Source organism: Atractosteus spatula, chromosome 16 (assembly GCF_055471065.1).
Source record: "Atractosteus spatula isolate fAtrSpa1 chromosome 16, fAtrSpa1.hap1, whole genome shotgun sequence".
Classification (NCBI taxonomy): domain Eukaryota; kingdom Metazoa; phylum Chordata; class Actinopteri; order Semionotiformes; family Lepisosteidae; genus Atractosteus; species Atractosteus spatula.
In genome coordinates, this window is record NC_142721.1 from 6443501 (window position 1) to 6465603 (window position 22103).

General features: G+C 41.8%; 1 protein-coding gene across 1 annotated transcript; it reads left to right on the forward strand.

Annotated features, from left to right (window-relative positions):
• Positions 1 to 620: 620 nt before the first annotated feature.
• nat10 (N-acetyltransferase 10) lies at positions 621 to 18433 on the forward strand. The gene is made up of 29 exons (XM_088934880.1): positions 621 to 743; positions 1482 to 1608; positions 2931 to 3022; positions 3799 to 3970; positions 4491 to 4613; positions 5540 to 5601; positions 5899 to 6013; positions 6441 to 6548; positions 6820 to 6953; positions 7089 to 7182; positions 7305 to 7403; positions 7576 to 7712; positions 8176 to 8303; positions 9036 to 9186; positions 9537 to 9633; positions 10266 to 10382; positions 10580 to 10681; positions 11541 to 11615; positions 12068 to 12184; positions 12565 to 12698; positions 12966 to 13014; positions 13309 to 13405; positions 13662 to 13772; positions 14190 to 14362; positions 14649 to 14768; positions 15100 to 15198; positions 15830 to 15903; positions 16966 to 17049; positions 18013 to 18433. Exons 2-29 carry the CDS (start codon positions 1501 to 1503, stop codon positions 18113 to 18115), a joined length of 3075 nt encoding a protein of 1024 aa, XP_088791006.1. The 5' UTR covers positions 621 to 743; positions 1482 to 1500; the 3' UTR covers positions 18116 to 18433.
• The last annotated feature ends 3670 nt before the right edge of the window (positions 18434 to 22103 follow it).

Consider the following 22103-nt stretch of genomic DNA (forward strand, 5'->3'; position numbering starts at 1 on the left):
ACAGTAAAAATAAACCTAAATCAGAACATAAAAAACAAATTATATATGTCTCCCACTTCAGAGAAATCCGTGGTACAGCGCCTCAGCCAGTGAACAAATGATAGAAAACGTACTTCCATCAAACTGACGAATATAATAAATGGTGAAAACTCACTGGTCGTAAACTTTAGCGACTTTAAAACTTTCAAACTGGGCTGTCGGATTGCTTGCATTTCTTTTCAACGCCACGAATGGAAGCTGAAAACAGTTTATGCATTTCATTCCGCTGTTTCTGAAAATACAGCATGCAAAAATCTCTATATTAGATAATGAAACAAGGCTTGAGAAAGGTATGTGATTAGGGTATGTCACAAGTTACCAGTTTTAAGATTAAATCGCTTAATGGCGACTTACTAAAGCACAGCACGCGTCTCCAACGTGCGTAACATAAACTCTACATCTATGACAAATGACCTATAGAACCTGTCGACATTTTTTAATTAAAAAATTGCCAAAACAACTTTATATTTGTCATTGTTTATTTTTCATTTTTATTTAACACTGTTTGCTCACACTACTATGTGATATACTTTTTACGGGCAATCGCTGAGGCAGCTATGTTATGGGTCCTTCCTCGTTCAGGGGACCTTGCTGTGACTGCGTCTCCACGTGAGTTTGGTCAGGAACTGGAAGAGTTCGAGTATCCTAAGACTTGATTCTGCGAAATAAGATTATTTTGTTGATGCCTTCAAATCTTGCATGAGGTAGACTTAAAAGCATTTGATTCCTAAATTACTCGTTTTATTTGAAACAACAGAGCTGCTTTTCTGATCCATATCGGACTGGCGTTTGCTTGAAAACACGCTCCATGATTTAATTTTCAGTTACGTTGTTTAAATTCTTAGCTTAGTTAACGTTTGCCTACAAATCTTATTTTTTTAAGGCAATACAACAAAAAAATAGTAAAACGGCTGTGACATAGTATGCGTTAGTGTTTTGTTCAAACGTGTAATGTGTAGTAATTCCTAAATGAATCCGAACAAAGTTTGCATTATTCATTGTTAACTACACTGTGACAAGTTATTTGTTACCAAAGAGTGAAATAGTCCTGATGTACAGAAGCGGCAACATGTACATTGAACACTGTTCTTAATTGTTAAGATTATTATTGTTGACCTGCACTCTTTTAAACTACTTTATCCAGACACAATATACGTCACGCCAATTCGATTCTGCATTTCTTGCGTGTTTACGTTCACAAATCCATTTTGTCTTCTAGTGAAAATTGTATTTGATTTTCCGTGGTTCTTAGGTAGAGCTCAGTAATGCTGAGGAAATGAAATTTGACAATAATGGTTTGTGCTGTATATGGTGCCATCATTTAAGGATAGGTTGCTAACATTCCTGTTAATAAAGCCACAATAATTATGATCTTCACCTTTTAAAGGTCTTTACGCTGTGGTTTAGATGAGTTTCTCATGCTACCGGTGTCTTCCTCACAGCACTTATTAAAACAGAACAATGTTCCGGAAGAAAGTGGACAATCGGATCCGTGTGCAGATCGAGAACGGTGTTGCGCAGCATCACCGCACGCTGTTCGTTGTGGTGGGAGATCATGGAAGAGATCAGGTAACTTCTTGTTATACAACGTGGCTGTCGGTTTGTTTTTTAAAGACGCAGAAAAAAATAATCACTTGAATTTAAGCACTTAATGATCTTGTTTTAGTCTCAGTGTCTTGGCCACATAAGGCGACCTTATCCCTTGTGATCAGGAGTGTTGATGGATGCAAGATGAAACAAATACAGGGGAGCCGAACCTTCCAAAGCTTTACAAGCCAACAAAAGAATTTTAACTCAGTTAGGAACAGAGGTTATATGACCACATGAATAAAACCTGATTAAAATTCTAGCTGCTCAATTTTAATGGGCCAGCCACTGCCGGGGATTGATGAGCTTCTGCCAGTCAGGATGCCCTTTGCCTGTCCTGGCCTTGACCTGCCACATGCCTCTGATCTTGCACTGTTGTGAGTGGGGCAGCTCCACTCGGTGCTTATTCAGCTGTGCAGCCTGCTTGTCTCAGCAGTCAGCAAGTGGCGCGTGGATCTCACGGCACAAGGCCTGAGGGTCACAGCACTGAGAGGAGTGATTTATAGTTGGGGGGGGGGGTCTAAAAAGGACATATTGGTTCCCTTTCTTTTTAAAGGAAAGCCGCTTTGCTTGAGAATTTTCCATTGAAATGTTTTTGCATAGGTTATGGACAGCAGTGAGGCGCAGTGGGTAACATTGCTGCCTTGCAGTGCTGGGGCACTGGAATCAATTCCAGACCTGGGGTGCTATCTGCATGGATTTTGCATGTTCTCCCAGTGTTTATGTGGGTTTCCTCCCACAGTCCAAAGACATACTCCTAGCTTAATTGGCTGCTGGGAAAATGTTTGCTGGTGTGAGTGTGTGTGCGCAACCTGCAGTGGACTGGCAGCCCATCCAGGATGTATCCTGCCTTGCGCCCATTGCTTGCCGGGACAGGCTCTGGCTCCCCTGCGACCCAAAAAGCATGGATGGATAGATTATGCAATAATGAATAGCTGAATGAGAGAAAACCTGCAGTCATTGGGCCACGTTTTATCAATGGTCAAACAAGCATGGTAAATCACTTAATGTTCATTTCTCTGTGCACTGCATGCTTTAAGCTTTGGGCAGTGTTGTTTGGAGCTTTGTTGCAGCAAATGTTAGTCTGTTAGCATGAACACTGTTATAGATGGGAGGAGAATTTTATCCCATTTTGCTCCTCTTGATTGTTAGCATCTTAGTGTTGAACTTTGCAAAAAAAGTTCCTGTTCTATACAGAAACCGCTATACATCAAAGCAGAAGGAAAAGAATGATGAAGCCCAGGAGCAATGAAATGATGAGGATTTGTGGATGATGGTATCTGTCTAAAACTTGCTGTCTGCAGGTGGTCATTCTGCATCACATGTTGTCCAAGGCCACAGTGAAGGCCCGTCCCTCCGTCCTCTGGTGCTATAAGAAGGATCTGGGCTTCAGCAGGTACATGGTCTCAAAGAGGCATTCTTCCTAGAACTGTGGATTGCAAAGTCTCTGGAAAAAGTGAACAGCACTGGCAGTAGACACTCAACACACACCCAGTACGCACAACAGATGTGCTCTGAAGATGAGTCTTAAATATATCCACATACAGTAGACTCAGTGCTGTCAGCTGAAAGGTTTATGAATTATTGATTGAGCTGCATTCCTGACAGGGTGTTATCTTAAAGGTTATGTTACTAAAGAATCGTTATTTTTTTAACAAGTCAGAGGTTTCGAATTAAACATAGAACTGACAATCCTTGAAAATTTCTGCATTTCATTCTATTTATCTGTAGTTTTCTAAAATTTCTGAATTTCTATAGAATAAATAAGTTGTGAACACCTATTGGCCTTAAACCATCAGACTTTACTTAACTCTGCAGACGTCATTTACATCAAACTCGACATGAATCTCCAAGAATAAAATATTTAGAAATGCTGGATTCAGAAACAACATTTCTGCTGCATAGATACTCACTGTGGACTGTGAGCTTTGTACAATAGTCATGTGATAAAGTTCATCTTGGTAACATGGCTAGCTCAATAAAAAACTAAAACCAATGATTGTTTAATCACGCAATAATTTATTTACAGTTTACATTTAAAGTAGATTTTCTTTTAGATTGTTTTTGACTTGCTGTAAGAAATTGCAGTAAAGGATTACGGTATTGTGGCTTCGAGGAAGCACACAGAAGCTGTGAATTTTTCTTTTGCAAATTAATTTTCCTCTTGCTCAGTCACCGCAAGAAGAGAATGAGGCAGCTGCAGAAAAAGATCAAAACTGGCACCTTGAACCTGAAGCAAGATGATCCCTTCGAGCTCTTTGTCGCTGCAACCAACATCCGCTACTGCTACTACAACGAGACCCACAAGATCCTGGGAAACACCTATGGCATGTGCATCTTGCAGGTTGGTGAGATTCAGCCTCGCCACTATCCTGTCTGCCGGTGCTATATTCCCCACATGGAGGATTACATATCATTCTCCTGACTCTTAGTAGTGGTTAAAGTGTTTCTGGAAGATTTTGTCTTAATGGCAGCCTTTTCATTTGTGTCTCTGTGCCCATGTGCCACTTTTCACTCCTAAGCCTCTATACAGATTTTATTTTTGTTTCGTACAATATAGATCAAAATTTTTCTTCTCTTTATTTTCAACATGATAGTCAAACGAGTATGTTTTTTTTCCACTTTCACTTGACTGTATTTTACTTTTGGTAAAACTTGTGGATTTAATGCTCCAGTTTTTTCACCCTGACTTCCAAGGTATCTGTGGTATGAAAGGATATTGAAGTGTTTTAAGACAGGTTAGGTAACTTATTGCCAGTCCTTTTCTTTAACTTCTCTATGCACCTTTACAATTCAGATCTTAAAGTAACTCCTGAATGATCAGCTGCTGATTACTCTTCTGGAATTTTTTTTTCTTTTTAAAGGACTTTGAGGCCTTAACACCTAATCTCCTGGCCAGAACTATTGAGACAGTGGAAGGTGGTGGACTAATAGTCATTCTTCTCAGAACAATGAACTCCCTCAAACAGTTATACACCATGACAATGGTAAGAATTGGAATGGTAGAGATGTGTAGATATTACAGAAGTCTTTGAAGCATTGTGAAAAAAGTAATTCAGTTATAGGACTGCAGGGGCTGTATTAAATACAGTTACCACTCTATTTCCTTATTAGTATTAAAATCTTGTTCCAGGTGTTTGTGTTATCGCTTTCTGAAATTCATTTTTAGTAATTAACAATTATAAAAATATCTGAAGGCTGCAGAAGCAGTCGTCTAATTGCTCAGTGTAAAACAACCTTGTGATCTGCTTCTTGAATCAAATAATATTAATCCTTCTAACATTAAAATAAGTGGGTGGCACAGTGGTGTGGAACTTAGTGCTAAGATAAGTGTAAGATAAGGATATAATTATTGTTAAATTAAATTACAGTTACCCTTAAATACCTAAAACACTCCATGTGCTGTTCTAAGACATTTGGAGAATGACAAAAGACTTTTCTGTTAATAAAGTGTTCCCTCTCCAGACCTTGGGCATTAAATGTTCTTTTTAACAATTGAGCTCTGGTATGCACTAAAACAAACAGCCCAGCCCAGGTATTTATTACTGATGAGGAAGTGAAATGCTCAATGTCAATATTTAAAGTGTCCCTCACTCTTTAATGGAGTAACACATGAGGTTAGATACTTTGTTTCTAGCTGCACAGACAATCCTTGAATTATTTCAAAAACGGAGAGCTCTCTTGAACTTTCCTGTTAAACTGAATTTATAGTTGCGGAGATAAATACGAGACAATTGATTTATGTATGTGACTTTTAAACATATATATTTATGTAAAAGTTTGAACACAATGAGATTTTTGTAGTTCTTGGGAAAGAGCAATTCTTCTTGAGAAAGAACTTACATCCCACAGACTGTGCCTATGTGCACACAGTCACACAGTCCCTGTTAAAGCTCCTCTGTCTATTGCTCAGGATGTCCATGCTCGCTACAGAACAGAAGCACACCAGGATGTCATTGGCAGGTTTAATGAAAGGTATGTTGATTTAATACAGTTAATTCATGAGTTTAATGATGAAAAAATGACAAAGGCTGCAAATGTTTGCTATTTGTGACATGCTTTTATGAAGCAGGAATAGTCTTGTGTCTTGCTGTGGAAGATTAGACATATTTCATTTTTCTATTTACCTGTATGAATATATTGTTTAATACTTTATTATATAAATTTATAGTTTCACCTTCTTCCTTGGTGAAACTATAAGCGTTTGTTGGGTCTTAAATGATTCCTGTCTCTTTTTTTAGTTTAGTTTTTTTTTTTAATTTTTCTACCTAGGTTCATACTGTCTCTGACCTCCTGTAAGAACTGTGTTGTGATTGATGACCAGCTAAACGTCTTACCTGTTTCAAGCCACATTGCCAACATTAAGCCAGTACCTCCCAAGATTCAGGTAGGACGGTCAATAATGGATGGATGACCTTCAGTTTCATTAAATGGATGATGTAGAAGCCTGTATTATACCTGTATTATAGCTTTCCAATGGGTTGCTGTATTGTCATCAATTATTATACTTTTCTATGTGCTTCCCATTATTTTTCATTTTCATGACATCCAGTAATAAACTTTGTTAAACTTCCTGTCATAAACAGCATTTTTGTGTTAGGTTGTTTCCCAAAATGTTATCATTTATGCTTCATAATTGATCAAACAATGCAAAATTAAATCTTGGTGAAGTGTGGCATTCAGTTTAACTAAGCCTGTTAAAGACATTTAACAGAAATGTCTTAAGGTCTCAGAAGTTGTCTTTGCTCTTTATGTTTGTTTCTAAATAAGCGTTCATAGACTGTATCTTTGGGCGGGGTGGGGTCTCTCCCCAGGAGGACAGCCTGTCACCACAGGAGCAGGAGCTGAAGGAGCTGAAGGAGTCCCTCCAAGATACGCAGCCTGTGGGCGTGCTGGTGGACAGCTGCAAAACCCTGGACCAGGTCAGGAGTCTGGGGTGGAGTGGCTAAGAAATAGGCTCATATATACATGAGGCCAGGCTATCCATGTCCTCCAGAACCATGAGAATGTTTAATTATGAGTGGCATTGAAATAATACAGTGGACCTTTGATTCACATCCTTAATGTGAATTCAGCAGGTTGAGTACTTCTTGTACACGTCCCAGAATGAAGGTACACCTCGCCTGTCTGCAGCATGCTTCTCAGTCGGAGTAGACGTGGGCATGTGTGACTGTTCTGTGGCTGTGTCTCCAGGCCAGGGCAGTGCTGAAGTTCATTGAAGCCATTTCGGAGAAGACTCTGCGGAGCACTGTCGCTCTGACTGCGGCCAGGGGTCGAGGCAAGTCTGCAGCGCTGGGTCTGGCTGTCGCCGGAGCTGTGGCTTTTGGGTAAAGTTTCCCATCTTCCCTCTGCCAGATTTTTGTTAGGGTAGACCCAAAGCAGATGATGCTTCCTGAAAGAGTACACCAGCGTTAGTTTTGTGAAAATATGCTTTTTGCTAATTTCCCTCTCCCTTCCACCAGGTACTCCAACATCTTTGTGACATCACCCAGCCCAGACAACCTGCACACCCTCTTCGAGTTCATTTTCAAGGGCTTTGATGCACTTCAGTACCAAGTAATCTTTGTTGTTTCTTTTGTCGAATACCAGTATGCTCCCTAAATGGGAATCTCAGTTTCACGTTATGTAGGTACAGTGTAAGGAGTTACCTTCAAATGTTTTGTGATTTTGTTTCTCAGGAGCACCTGGACTATGAAATCATCCAGTCTTTGAATCCAGAGTTTAACAAAGCTGTTGTCAGAGTTAATATTTTTAAAGAGCATCGGCAGACAATTCAGGTAAGAGGTCTTGCTACATCCAGCAGATTTAGAAATGTTAGGACAGAGGTTCACTATTATTAGATGTCTAATAATATTTTGGTCAAGTACACTTTTGTTTTTATTTTGTTGTAAAAGCACGTTCAGTGGCTGTGTTCCAGCCTGACCTCTGAACTCTGTGCGCATCCCGCAGTATATCCACCCTGGTGACGCGGTGAAGCTGGGCCAGGCCGAGCTCCTGGTGATTGACGAGGCCGCCGCCATCCCCCTGCCCCTGGTGAAGAGGCTGCTGGGGCCCTACCTTGTCTTCATGGCCTCCACTATCAACGGGTCCGTACCTGGTGCCTAGGGAACAATCACTGTCTCCTTCCAGCCCCCTTTAAGTACCTGCTTTAGTGTGTTGTAAACCAAAAGACTCGAGAAGGTGACAGATATTGGAGAGCTCAGAATCAGGTTGAGTCAGCTGCCTGGTTAAGGTCTAATGTTTAATTTAGAGGTAAATTAGTCAGATTCACTCAGTCATAAATTGAGAACATTTCGCATTCTCACACAAAAATATTACACAGATCTAAATAAGATTAATGGAATTTCAGCTGTTATGTAACAAACTTGAGGCGTTACAACTGATTAGCTTGTTTCATCTTTTTTGATTAGGGAGAAGTTTGTAAACCTTCCTCGGGATAAGAAGAGAGTTGTTTGTTGTCTTGTCCTGATTGATTCCATGTCTCATGTTTCCAGCTGAAAACACAGTATGTGTCACTGAGGAGCTTGTTCCTCTCCCCCTGTGGTGCAGGTATGAAGGCACAGGTCGCTCTCTGTCCCTCAAGCTCATCCAGCAGCTCAGGCAGCAGAGCGCGCAGAGCCAGCAGAGCTGCTTGACAGCGGAGAACAAGAACAGCACCACCGCCCGCCTGGCCTCAGGTGACTGCGGGTGACAGCCCCAGCCCGCCTCTAACCTTCTGCTTGCAAGCTGTGGGGGGGCAGCTCTCGTAGACACCCCACAGGGAGAAGGCTCCCGAACAATAGCTAAGCAGCCAGTGATTCTTTCTGCATACTAATCAGGCAGGCATACTAATCAAGCACTAAAGGGGGGTCAGAGCATTCCACAGCTTCGCTTCAAGACTGTTGGTCGTCTGGTTGTAGCGACCACTGTGTTATAGCATCTTCCCTGCCAGCCATGAGAGAGGGCTTGGATTTGACTGCATTCAGGTCTAACTGTTCCAAATAGACTTTTTGGAATCCTTTTCAATGGCATAGAAAAAAATAATGGAAGCTTGCTTTCCGAACACTTTCACTTATACAGTATATGGTTTAAAGTCTCTGTGATAAAATCTGTGATTTCTGTGCTAAAAGCCCAAATGCCTTGCATGATGACACATTTTTGAACCATATTTATGTCATAATATTGGGGAGAAACTGTGGGTCTAGAAAGTCATTCCAGCCTTTATTCCTATCTCTGTTCTTGCATCTTTAAAAAACCAGTAGAGTGTTAATCACCTCTTTCATGTCCTGTACCTGGATGGTCAGGGGAACCTGAAATCTCTGTGGTGTTGTTGAAGACTTAAAGTAGTGAGTGCTGGGCTGGCTCTCAGTCCTAACCCTGCAGGTCCTCCAGTGTCATGTAGCTATCGGACCGACTCTCTGTATCGACAGCCCGCTCTCTTCATGAGGTTTCTCTGCAAGAGTCCATCCGCTACGCCCCGGGAGACGCTGTAGAGAAGTGGCTCAATGACCTGCTGTGTCTGGACTGTCTTAGCATCCCTCGGGTTATCTCAGGCTGCCCGCTGCCACAGACCTGTGAGCTGTATCCTTCACTGTTCGTGTTTCTGTTACAATAGGTCCAAAACTAAATGTGAAATGTGTTGCTTTTTTTCTTTGTGTTGTTGTCCAGCAATTCCATGTTATTTAAAAACTTGATGTTCATTTTCCAGTTAATGTGGAAAATATTTTTTAAAAAACAAGAAAACCACAGCATAGGTGGTGAGGTCAGTTACTACAAAATGAGACCAGAAAAGACAGATTATTTTAATTTAGATTTGTTTGGCCACTGCAATCAATTGATGGTTCACTTTCTAACTGTGCCTTATGAAAGCTGTAATTTGTGTATCATTGGATTTCAAAGCTCTTGTTGTGCCCTTAATTCCCCTTGTGCAGATATTATGTGAACAGGGACACGCTGTTCTGTTACCACAAGGCCTCGGAGGCTTTCTTGCAGCGGCTGATGGCTCTGTACGTGGCTTCGCATTACAAGGTGTGTACTAGTAGTGTGGAAGGGGCCTGGCTTGTGTATCCTTGTGTTGAGCGTGAGGTGGTGGTGGGGGGGGGGTAACTTATTTTATCTCGGCAGATGCTTAAGGATTGCAGGATGTGCGTTAAATTGCAAATGTGTCATTTGAAGATCTTGTGCTCGAGTAATGTGAGAAGTTGAAGTTGTGCGTTGTGGGTGTTCTGGGTGACCTCAAGACTGTGGAATTCCTTTATTGTGCATAGTGCAGTGATGAAACCTTTTAAAAAATGCCAGCTCATGATGTTGTTAAACATGCAGAATAATTTGTACATTCAGTAAAACGACACTAGCTTCTTAAGTGTGAATATTTTTTGTACTAAAGGTGCTTTATATACATTGTATTTTAAAAGTGTTAATAGCACACTGCACTAAGGTATGGTTTACAGGAGCTGATAATACAGGCTTATAAATAAACAAATTTATAAATAAACAATATATACACAACAAAGCATCAGAAATTTGGTGGTAACAAAGTCACTACTTTATTGAAGCTACAGAAAATCATAATGGATGAGATGATGTGGATTTATTACGTCATGAATATGAGACATTATGATAATGGAATGTACATTTCCGGAATCTTCTCTCTGTTCTAGAACTCTCCCAATGACCTCCAGATGCTCTCCGACGCTCCTGCACATCACCTCTTCTGTCTGCTCCCTCCTGTCCCACCTACCCAGAATTCTCTGCCTGAAGTTCTAGCTGTAATACAGGTTTGTAATACTTGGATTTCACTCTCTATATATTATCAAATTCTAGGGGGAGTAAAATCTATGGTCTGTAAGTATTTGTTTTTTCTATGCAAAGCATCCTGTGTTTCTTTGTAATTAACGGTACTGCCAAAGCAGTATGGGAGTGTTTTCTTTGAGCTGGGGTGAAGTGTTGATATCCTTCTTTAACTGTTGGTTAGGTGTGCTTGGAGGGGGAGATTTCCCGTCAGTCCATCCTGAACAGCCTGTCTCGTGGGAAGAAAGCCTCTGGAGACCTCATCCCCTGGACAGTCTCTGAGCAGGTACACTCTCCACTGACACCATGTTGATAAGATTGTCAAAACTCCCTCCTTTCATTCACTTAATCCACAGAAGGCAAGGAATGCACTTCATAGTCATATGGTCATAGACAATGACTTTATCCCAGTAATGCTGTTGGATAATGTTTGGAATATACACTATGTAAAATGTCATTTGTGTTCCTCATGTATATGTGATATGACACTTGCCATTGTTTTTCATTTGAAGTGCATGCAGTTTTCTTTTAAAAATGAAATGAGGGCAGTGATTGTAATTGTAATTGTAAATGTAATTGGTGCATACTTTTCCAAATTTTTAATATTGTGGTAGAATACAAACCTAAAAAAGAAGAGAGATTGCTAATCTGGAATCAGTCCTGAGAAAATCAACCACATAAATTCCGTGACTTAAGGGAATGTCATACAGTGTCAAACTGAAGAAACGAAGCATTTTTAATTATGACCGGTGAAGATTGCAGGGACTTGATCCAAGAATTCAAAAATTCTCGAAAGGCGTCGATAAAGTAAAACCAGCAGACTTCTTCAGAATAAAAACACTGAAATATGAGCTAGAAGACACATGTGGAAACGACAAGAATCTTCCTTTGATATTGAGAACAGGAAGCACTTCATTACCCGAAGGGTTGTGTGTGTAGCAAACACACACAAACGCACACCTTCTCAACCATGTTGCTGAAGCTGGTACCTTGGCTTCTTTCACAAAACAGCTGGATGTGGTCCATTAGCTACTACCTACCAGTGAGATGGGCCGAACAGCCTCCTCTTGTTTATAACAGATGTTCTTGTGGTGCACCGCTTTGTGGCTCAAGAATGTGTCTGAATCTGCGTGCTGTCTTCTCAGTTTCAAGACCCTGAGTTTGGTAGCCTGTCTGGAGGGAGAGTCATACGTATAGCAGTTCACCCAGATTACCAGGGGGTAAGTCTTCCAACTCCCATTCTGTTCCTCCGACAGACCGAAGAACTCGGACTGATTCTTTCAGCTGTTGCAATTACATCTGCAGTGTACACAGACTTGATTTCCGTTGTGAGAATGCACTGGATAGGGTCGTGTCAGACGTCAGTGTAGTTATACTGGCTCGTAGCCCGTTTGCAGGTGCTACGTTCCCTGTCCTGACGACAGCTGTGGAAGGTCCTACTCAATGCCGAAGGACATTTGCATTAACAAATAATAGATTTTTTGGCTTATGCATAGTTAATTTTAGCAAATCTTAAATGTACAGTATTTACAGCAAAATGGAAACATGTAGTGAATCCTATGGGCAGTAATGATGTTGAAGCAAAGTGCTTCACTTCTTAAGACGGTTGGCACAGGTTGATGGGGTCGGAGCCTCTGACACCCTCTGAATGCCCTCTATCCCTGTGTTGCAGATGGGCTATGGCACTCGGGCTTTGCAGCTGTTGCAGCTGTACTACGAGGGTCAGTTCCCATGTCTGGAGGAAACGGTTGAGAACACAGCCAGCGAGATCACCCCAGTCAGCAGTGAGGTAAGAACCACTGTGAGCAGTTCAACAGAGCATCATACCATCTGGTTCTTGAGGGATTTTAAGAGCTTTGTGTCAGTTTTAACCGACACGTGGATCAGAAAGGGGAAATTCAAAAGTGCGAGACAGTGAAAATTTTAAAGAGGATGTGATGGACGGCCGCAGTTGAACTTTGATCGAAGCGTGGTAATAAAAGACTGATCGTAAGAACTTAGCGGTACTATAAGACGTGCAGTGGGGAAGATATCTCTCCGGGCTCAGGAATATGGAAAGATTTTACTGCCTGTCACCCTCCCGAGCCCGACTTGTGGTGGTATTTTGTTGCCCTTGTTGTTGGGCCACTCTGGTCAAAGCCAGGCCTAAAGGGTTGTGTCTGTGGGCAGGCTGTCGGTCTTCTGGAGGAAGTGGTGGCACCCAGGAAGAACCTCCCTCCTCTCCTGCTGAAGCTGAGTGAGCGGCCTGCAGAGAAGCTGGACTACCTGGGTGTCTCCTACGGCCTCACCCCTCCCCTTCTCAAGTGAGTGTCTGCGGGTCTCAAAGCGTCGGTCTCCTGCGGCCTGTCTGCTCTCCAGCAGTGAATGAAACTCTCTTTAATCACCAGGTTTATTTTTGCAGATTCTAATTCTTATGTTTAATGCTGTACCTAAGAGGATGTTTTGCAGTGTGCTTTTATTTTGTGCCCACTAGGCAAAATAAATTAGTTGTTTGTTTAGATTATATAATATTCCAGGTATACTGGTCACAAGTAAGCGATTCCTATTTGTAAACCAAATTTGTTTTTCAGATTCTGGAAGCGAGCTGGGTTTGTTCCAGTTTATCTAAGGCAAACTCCGGTAATTTTTTTTAGAACATCTTTCAACAGTCGTATACAAATGTGCTGTGCTCTGTGTTCACTGTGTGTCTCTTTGCCATGATCCCTGAAGCTTCTGCAAACCTTTGCTAATTTCACAGGCTTTTTTCTAATTAGAAAACTGAATCTGTAGAAAATTACAATTCTGTTTTCCATTCTTTATGTTTCTAAATTACTATACAAAAAAGGCTTTGGGGGGTAGAGCCCTTGATGTGTTGATGCTGTAAAACCTAAGCTCTCAGTCCTTTATCGGGCTTGTGTGCTGGTGTGCCCCCAGAACGACCTGACAGGCGAGCACTCCTGTGTCATGCTGAAGGACCTGAGCACTGAAGAGGCCTCACAGCAGGGCCAGTGGCTCTCGGCCTTCTGGAAGGGTGAGTGTCCTTATATATTCCGTGTTTATGTAGTTTTTTCATAAGCATCTTTTAAAAGAAGATTCACTTCTTTTTGCCTTAATACTGAAGACTATACAAGGTCACGGGTACTTAGAAGAACAAAACTGGGTTTGAATAATAGTTGAGAGTAATGAGAGAGTGTCATGTTTTTATCCCGGTTGCTTAGAACTTTTTCTCCGGGTGTAGTTGAGTGTGTGTTCCAAAGGTTGATTCTTTGTTCCTCTGACCTACCCAGATTTCCGCCGCCGGTTCCTGGCGCTGCTCTCCTACCAGTTCAGCAGCTTCACCCCCACCCTGGCGCTCAACGTGCTGCAGAACAAGAACGCGAAGCAAGACCCCCAGCCTGGTGAGCCCCCCTCAGCTCTCATCTTTCCAGGAGAGGGCACTCCCACTTCTGGGGGGTCCGTCCCTCCTAACTAAGAACGGACCAGCTTTGACATAAGACTGATAGCCTTGGATTTGTAAAAAGAGTTTAGCGCTGGTGCTTTTAACACTACTTGGGACGTTCTACTGCATGTGCCTTTTGATCTTTAATAATGTATAGTGCATCAGCTTAATAGTTTCAGAATTAATTTTCACTTTTCTGTCCTTTGGCTGAGGAGTCCTTTCACCTACACTGGTGAAGGGGCACCTTAGAAATGTTGCAACCTATGATGTGAAGCACTTCAATAAAAGGAGATGGATTTATGTATTTGCAAAGGATGATGGATGGTCCATCTGTGCTGTACCTAACCCCAGTTTTTCTCTTCCGTCTCCCTCTCAGTGCTGACTCGCGCCGAGCTGGCCGCACACTTCAGCCCCTATGACCTGAAGCGTTTGGAGATGTACTCCAGGAACATGGTGGACTACCACCTCATCATGGACATGATCCCAACTATTTCCAGGATGTTCTTCCTCAAGCAGCTTGGCGACATCTCGCTGTCAGCGGCGCAGTCTGTACGTAAACCTGCCCAGGAGTAATGAGTCTTTCCCACCAGCAGATTCCATACTGTCCTCTATTGTGTAGGAACGCATACACACAGCTTCTGTTCATTGATTGATCGTGCAACATGTTTCTCACCTTATCATCTCACGTTCAGTCCTCATTGATCTCCGTTTCCTCTGAAGGCCACTTTTAGCGTTTGCTAGTCCTCCTGATTCACTCGTGTGTTAGCGGTAACATCTTGTGACGATGGAGCTTGAGCTGCACTCTTAATGGTTTTTCTGGTTTTCTGGAAGCCAGGCACTCCTGCTGGGCATCGGGCTGCAGCACAAGACTGTTGACCAGCTGGAAAAGGAGATTGAGCTTCCCAGCAGCCAGCTGATGGGCCTGTTCAACCGTCTCATCCGCAAAGTGGTGCAGGTGAGTGCCCTACCCTCTCCTCACTCGCTATTCACCAGTCCTGGCAGGCTAAAGCTCCTGGTTTCGGATACATCCAGTTCAGATGGACGCTTGATATTTGTCTTGCAGTAATCTCCCAATCATGGACTGAATAGCTAAGATGTGATTTTTTTCTGTTTTCTCTTGTCTGTTTTTCTCTGTTAAGATGATAAATGGACCGCTTTGTGCATCGCCAGCCGGCTGGCTGGGTATTGCGTGTGGTTGCATGATTGAGCACCTTTGCTGAAAGACTTGTTTTTATTTCCATTATTCAGAGCTTTTATTCTCTCTCTTTGCCCTCTCCCCATTACAGTTTTTCACCAGAATTGAGGAAAAGGCGGTGGAAGAGCAGATGGTGGCCTCAAAGGACATCACAATGGAACCCACAGTCAAAACCCTCAGTGAAGATCTGGTGTGGATCACACTTTCATTGGATTGATGTCTTTTTTTTTTTTTCCCCAATATGTATCGGGATAAAGAAATCGTAACTGCATTGTACATTTGCACAAATTATCCATCCACCTGTTTTCTAACCACTTCCAATTCATAGTCATGGGGGAGCCAGAGCCTACCCCAGCATGCAACGGGTGGCAGGCAAGGTACACTCTGGACGGGACGCCAGTCTGTCACAGGGTAGACAGCCGCAAATGCTCATACCAGAGCCAGTTTTCCCAGGCGTCAGTTAACCTACCATTGTTTTTGGACTGTGGGAGGAAACTGGAGTGCCCAGAGGAAACCCATGGCAACCGAACTCCATGGGAATACAAACTGCATGCGGATAGCATCCCAGGTTCTCAATTGTACTGTGAGGCAGCAGTGCTAACCATTACACCAGCATACCACCCATCACAAAACATATCTTTAATTCACCACAAGTTCTACATAAAGAAAAAGGGCGTTTATGTATCCAGTTCTCTGAATTCTTGGTTTTCAGTTTGGTGCTATGTGTGTGATATATTGAGTTCTAGAGTTTGTCAGTGTGCTGAAGTCAGTAGCTAGGCTGCTGGTCCTGTCTTTATCCCTGCCTTCCCTTCTGCCAACAGGAGGAAGCGGCGAAGGAATTCCAGGAGAAACGCAAGAAAGAGATGGAGCGGATCAAGGAAATGGACCTCACTCAGTAAGTCTGAAATATTCCATATCTTACATCTCGCAGTGGGATTGAATAATACCAACGTGTGATGGCAGCCTCCTGTCTTCCTTTCACTAGGAAAGTCTGCAGCCTGTGGGAGAAGGTGTGCTGTCTGAAGTATCAGCTTATTAAATCATTGATTTGAATGTTTTAATTTACACATTAAAGATCTGGCTTTCTCGGACCAGTTTATTTCCCAAAATTAGCAATTCAAGAATGTACCCTGACATTATTTCTCAGGCAACACACACCTTCACCAGCTGCACAGCATGAGACAAACATGGCTGTCATCCCTCTTACAAAACAACTTCTTCATTAACCTGTGTAGTACATTAATAAGGAGTCGGCCAGCTATTCTGGATGTAGGGATGATAGTTGTCCAGAGAGATCTAATCTGTCTCGTTTCCAAACCTTCAGAATAATTAGAAGAGGAAAGCAACATTGATGCTATTTCTAAGCTTTGAAAAATAGTGCGAGTCGAAACATCAGTCCTTTTTGTCATAGAGACAAGTGCTTTCAGTCAGTGAAGATGATGCTGATGGAAACACTGTAGACTGTGCAAATTCTGGCCCTAATTGGTTTGACTCCTTTGACTGTAGACATAGGTGCATTATATAATATGTAATAATAAGAGAAGCTATTATTGCTGGGGAGCTTGACCATTACAGTGTATTTGACCTAGTCCTGGGACATCAGTGACAAAGAAGGTGGGATTTTAATTCTTTGGGCTCTATTACCTATTGTGAATAAGGAGCTTTTATAATTGTTTTGCAGGAACATAATTTTTTTGTGTGTGTGTGCAATCCATCGTAGGAGAATTTACTTGTAGAGCTGTAGTTTTGCCTCAGCTATAAACAGGCAATGTTTGTCAATTATTTTACTCAAGATAATGTATTTAGGATGAAGGTGTTTAACCTCTTAGTGTGGTACAGCAGCTACGTCATTTACAAGTGACTGCATTAAGTGTTAAGTGGCTTGTGAATGTGAGCTTGTGTGTGTGTATTGTGGTTGCCATGATATGAAAGTAAACGGTAAACTTCCGTCCGGCAGGTACATGATCAGGGGGGACGACGAGGAGTGGAATGAGGTGTTGAAAAAAGCTGGCCAGAACGCAGCTGTCATTAGCATCAAGAGGTGAGGTGCTGAAATGAGCACAGATCGGGAGTTGTGTTTTTTTACATCGCCAAGCTTTCTTTTGTGCTTCCGTTTCAGTACAGAGCACCTAAGAACAGTTCTTTATACTTCAGAAAGATAGACTTGAACATTTTTGTCACAGATATTTTGCATCAGGATAAAGTAAGATGCATTTTCTACTTCTAGTGAAGAGTTCAGATGTTGGATCTTTTCAAGAATCGAGAGCACATGAGGGCATTTTCGATATTTTATTTTTAATCACACCAAAAAATGCCTTTTAAAGTTTTTCATCTTTGATGCCTGTTATTACACTTATGCTCTAACCAGGAGGGCTGTGGATTTTTTTGGTTATGTGATTCATTTTCCTTTATATTTCTAAATGGTGTTAAACCTAGACTCACAGACTCTGGTCATTTAATGAAATCAGGAGATTGACCCATCTCCTCAGTCTTTTGAGTAAGCTGCTACATAAGTATGAAGTTTTAATTCGATCGTTTGCTATTCCTGCGTATTTGTTTTGGTCTTCACCCTCCATGTGTACAACCAGTTTTTAGTCTTTGTTTTGTTCAAGCGCCTTGTAAATAGTTATGATCTCAGACGTATTCATTCAGCGGCTGGTATACAAGGGCAATGGAGTGGAAACCCATGAGATTAAAAGTCCTGCGGTGTGTTGTGAGTCTGCAGTGCTTCTGCTCTTGCAGTTATAATAATTAATAATTGCTTACACTTATATAGCGCTTTTCTGGACACTCCACTCAAAGCACTTTGCAGGTAATGAGGATCCCCTCCACCACCACCAGTGTGCAGCCCAACCTGGATGATGCAATGGCAGCCATAGTGCGCCAGAACGCTCCCCACACACCAGCTGTTATCCGATGTTATCCCTCTTCTCTGTGTTGCTCATGACGCTGACGACAGCGTGCCGGCTCACACACACACACACTCTCCCCCTCTCCACTGCAGCGACAAGAAGAGGAAGCTGGAAGGGCAGGAGAAGGGGCAGCCCTGGCAGGGCAAGAAGCTGAAGAAAAAGAACAAGGAGCAGAAGGGAAGATTCGGCAAGTGAGCCTCCGCGAAAGCGAAAGGGCGTCTGCTGCCGCCTGGACGTGGAGGAGAGCGGGCCTGTGGCACGAGAGCCGCGTGCCGCTGCGTGGAGCCTGACCGCACAGCTGCTGGGAGAGCGGCTACGTCTGGTGGAGAAGGAGACTTCGTTCGAATGTGATCTAGAAACAAGACTGCAGCCGCAGCAGGCACTCGTCTCCAGTTTTCATTTTTCTTTTTTTTTTTCTATGAACTTCATCCTCCAGTCATGCTATGTGAAGACTAAAACTAGTTTTGTAATTTCTGAAGCATCCTGTGTACATAAAAAATACAAAACCTGCCATTTCCTTCGTTGTTTTTGTTATCTTAAGTATTTCTTAGATTTTTCTGATTGACCAGGCGTGACTGGTTAAGCTGTTTTTTCCTGAGACAAAGCCTCCTGGTACACAGTCTTTCACCTTTTATGAGAGATCTGAAATAACATTATGGCATGTTTTAAAATTTCTGAGCTGAAATCTAATTTTTATTGCCAGTCACTGCCCTGCAAGTTTTTCAAGGTACCAAGTTTTAGGTTAGTATGGTTTTAGGGATTTTACGGGGGTTCTTTTGTATTTGGTAAAATAACACTTATTTGGATTCCATTTACTTTCAAAAGAAAATGCTGATGCTGATAAGGCATACTTTTGTTCAGTTAGGTTTTGATGATAGGGTTTAGTTATATGTAGTCTTTGATAATTCCAATTAAAAAATGTAATGCTTGTAAGAACATTATTTTAACTTCATTTAGTATTCTGTTTGAGCACGATCACAGATTGGAAAAGGCTCATAAAAGCTGTCTTTTGCCATTATAAAACTATAAAGTCAAATGGGCTTGACAGTGGCTCCACAGCTAAAAAAAAAGTGCTTTGAGCCCTTTTGAGTTCAAGCGCCAGTTGAGTTTGAAGACTCGCATGTTGTGGGTATGATTCTGGACCATTCCTTTTGTCCAGAACACCTGGACTTTCATGTCTTCTAGAGAAAATCTGACCCGTTTAACCTCCTTCACACGTGCAGGCCTGCTGTGACATCATAGAACGGACATGCAACTCCTCCAATCAGTGCTGGAGCGCTTGTGTGCCGCTGCAGAGCCGAAAGCTGATTGGCTGGATGGCTGAAGGAGACTGCATCTCTTCCTCCTTGTGTGGGTGCAGGGGTTGTTGCCAGGAGCCGAGAGCGTTTCCAGATTGAGTGGCAGTTCTTATTCTATAATATTAGAAATTAAAAAGGACATCTTCGGTACTGGCTTGCCTTTCATTTGTTTTAGTGTACTAAATATTTTAAAAAGGGGACGTACTCCTACTGGCCAAAATACTATGAGTCCACAATGAATTATTGAATTATCTCTTTGGGCAGCAGAAATGCTTGAACTGGAAGCAGTGTGCATTTCAAAAAGTTCTGAAACACTGTGCCATTCTGGTACAGTGTAAGTAGTGATGGTGATGGTGTGGGATTAAAATGTGCACTCCTACCATTTCTCCCGGTTTTCAGTGGTGTTGGTGGGACATCTTCTGCCTCATTCCTGGGGCCCCACTGGTGGGGAAAAATGTTCCACAGACTGAATCTGAAATCTCTTATCCTCTTAAAAACAGAGTCTTGTTTACTACACAGAAATCCAATTAATTCCTTTGATTGTTACACATGTGATGATTTTTGTGCAGTTATTTTTTTAAATTACTGTAAAAAAACAAATAATTCCTCTTGCTCTTTATGTGCTTTCAGGCTGGAATTGCGGGAGTGGGAGTCTATTTGTTATTTACATGCAATATCATAGTAATCATTGAATTATCTGAACCTGATTATCTCTGTAATAGCATTGATGTTATTAGCTACATATACATACTATATAAAAGATAGAGAGAAAAAATCTTGGATTAGTTGAAGATAGTGCTTCACTTTTTCAGTCACTGGGATGCGTGAGTGCTCTTCATTTTTTTTAGTTCTTAAATTTTGAACCAGTGTCTTTTTGATTACCATAATCTATCCTTGCCCTCTGTTGATTTTGCTTTATGTTGCAAAGCTTAGTTTCATTACTTTTATCAGCATTGATGATTAAAGACTTACAGTATGCAGTTGTCCTGAGTCATGCAGTAGCTATCCCTTCTGAAGAGAATAGGCTTGACAATAGGCAACTGAAGACTGACATTTGTCATGAGAGCTGACAAATCGGAGTCATCACAGTACAGAACAAAAAAAAAACAGCTGGAAAGCAGAGATCCGAAATGCTGACAAAATTAGGGTGTTTAACAGTGTTTCCGACTTTATCTTGTTCAGCAATTAGTAAATCTTCAGTACCCCAGATGTTTTAGGGAAGACAAACTCGGAACTGTTCCAGATACCTGATCACACTTCTTAGACTCTGGAGTGGCAACACCATATTACAGATCAGTATATTACAGGTGGCAATAAACCTTCCTGTTCAGACACCCTTGAAGAACTATTGGAGAATCTCTCAGCCTCTGGAAAGTGTTGTTTTATGTAGGTTACAGAAATGCCACGTGCCTCAGGACACTCCACTGCCCTCCAGTGAAGACAGGCTCTGTGAAAGAGGGACAAATCCAGTGGGGAGCATTCAGACTACGGCACCATCACCCTTGCGTTTCAATGCGGTGTTGGTAGCTTACAGGGTCCTGTCAGATAGGACTTTTTTACCTGTGTGAGCTGTTCACAGGAGGTCTGAGCTCTGGTCTCATCCATTCAAATCTTCTTCGTACAGTTTACGACAAAAAGACTCGTGGCAACTGGCTAAACAGTGTGCAAATGGAAAAGGAGAATGCACAGGTACTGTTGCAGAGGAAGTAATGGCAGACTGAGGTGATAAATAAGGGATAATTCCAAATTGGGAGGGTTAAACATACATTTTATGAAGCTTAGAAAAAAATGTAGCTACCAAGGAAATTTCCAGTAAAACGGCGCCTCACATTCCAGACACTGTTCTTGTTAACACTGCAGACCTGATGCAGCGATGGACTAATGATCTCTTCGTGTCTGCGGTAAGGTGCAATATCTCTGTTTTGACCACTATACAAGACTTGTAATAGTCCCAATCTGAAACATCTAGCGCAGGAGAGATTCATGCTTTTGGGTGCTCAGTACTGTAGACTGGAAGTCCGTGAAGTTGTTCAAATGCAACAAATGTTATTGGTTCTACTACTCATTTTTTCCATTTTAATGCTCTAAGTATAATCTGACTTTTAATAAACTTCAAATAGCCAAAACTAATCATTAACATTAGCTTTAAATTTGTTAAAATGCACCTTGTTAGTTTATACTTTACAAAAGAGATACCTTTGGTGTTAATTTAAGTAATGGCTTACAAGGGCTTAAATATATATCTTAGTATCTGGATAAAAGGAAATAAATAAAACAGGATTCTTCATTCAGGTGCAAGGAAATTCCTCCCAGCTTTCTCTCTTTCAGGGTTAGTGTTAAACCACTTTTTTTCCCCATTTACATTGATCTATATCCAGTGCTATCTTTAAAACAGTTTGTATGATTAGGTCTTTGGCATTTAAATTTACCCGCATAAAAGTTACATTTAGTTGTTTTTTTGTTTGTTAGAGGCACAGAGTATTACTGCCCCCTGCTGATGACATGAACACCAGACAGTCTATAGCCTTCTTCCTCCAACCCTAATGCCAATGCAGTCATTTCTCCCTGTGATGGATCCAGTCAGTGCACTGGAGTATTCTCAGGAGCGTCTTCATGCTTCTTATAGAAAGCAGTAGGAGAAAGAGCCGTGACGGACCCTGCCAAGTGGCTTTAGTTTCCATGTTAAAAACACCCCCCTTAGACCTCTTCTGTAGTGGGTTGTTAAGGACCAAATATATAAAATGTTGTGAAAACTGTCTGTTGGACACTACTATATCTTATATGAAAGCCTTCTTGAAGCCTCTGCAAAGCCATCTCAGATTTATAGCCTGTTTCTAAAGAATTAAAACGAGAAAATGTTTTTGTCAGATGTTTCAGTCTGTAGG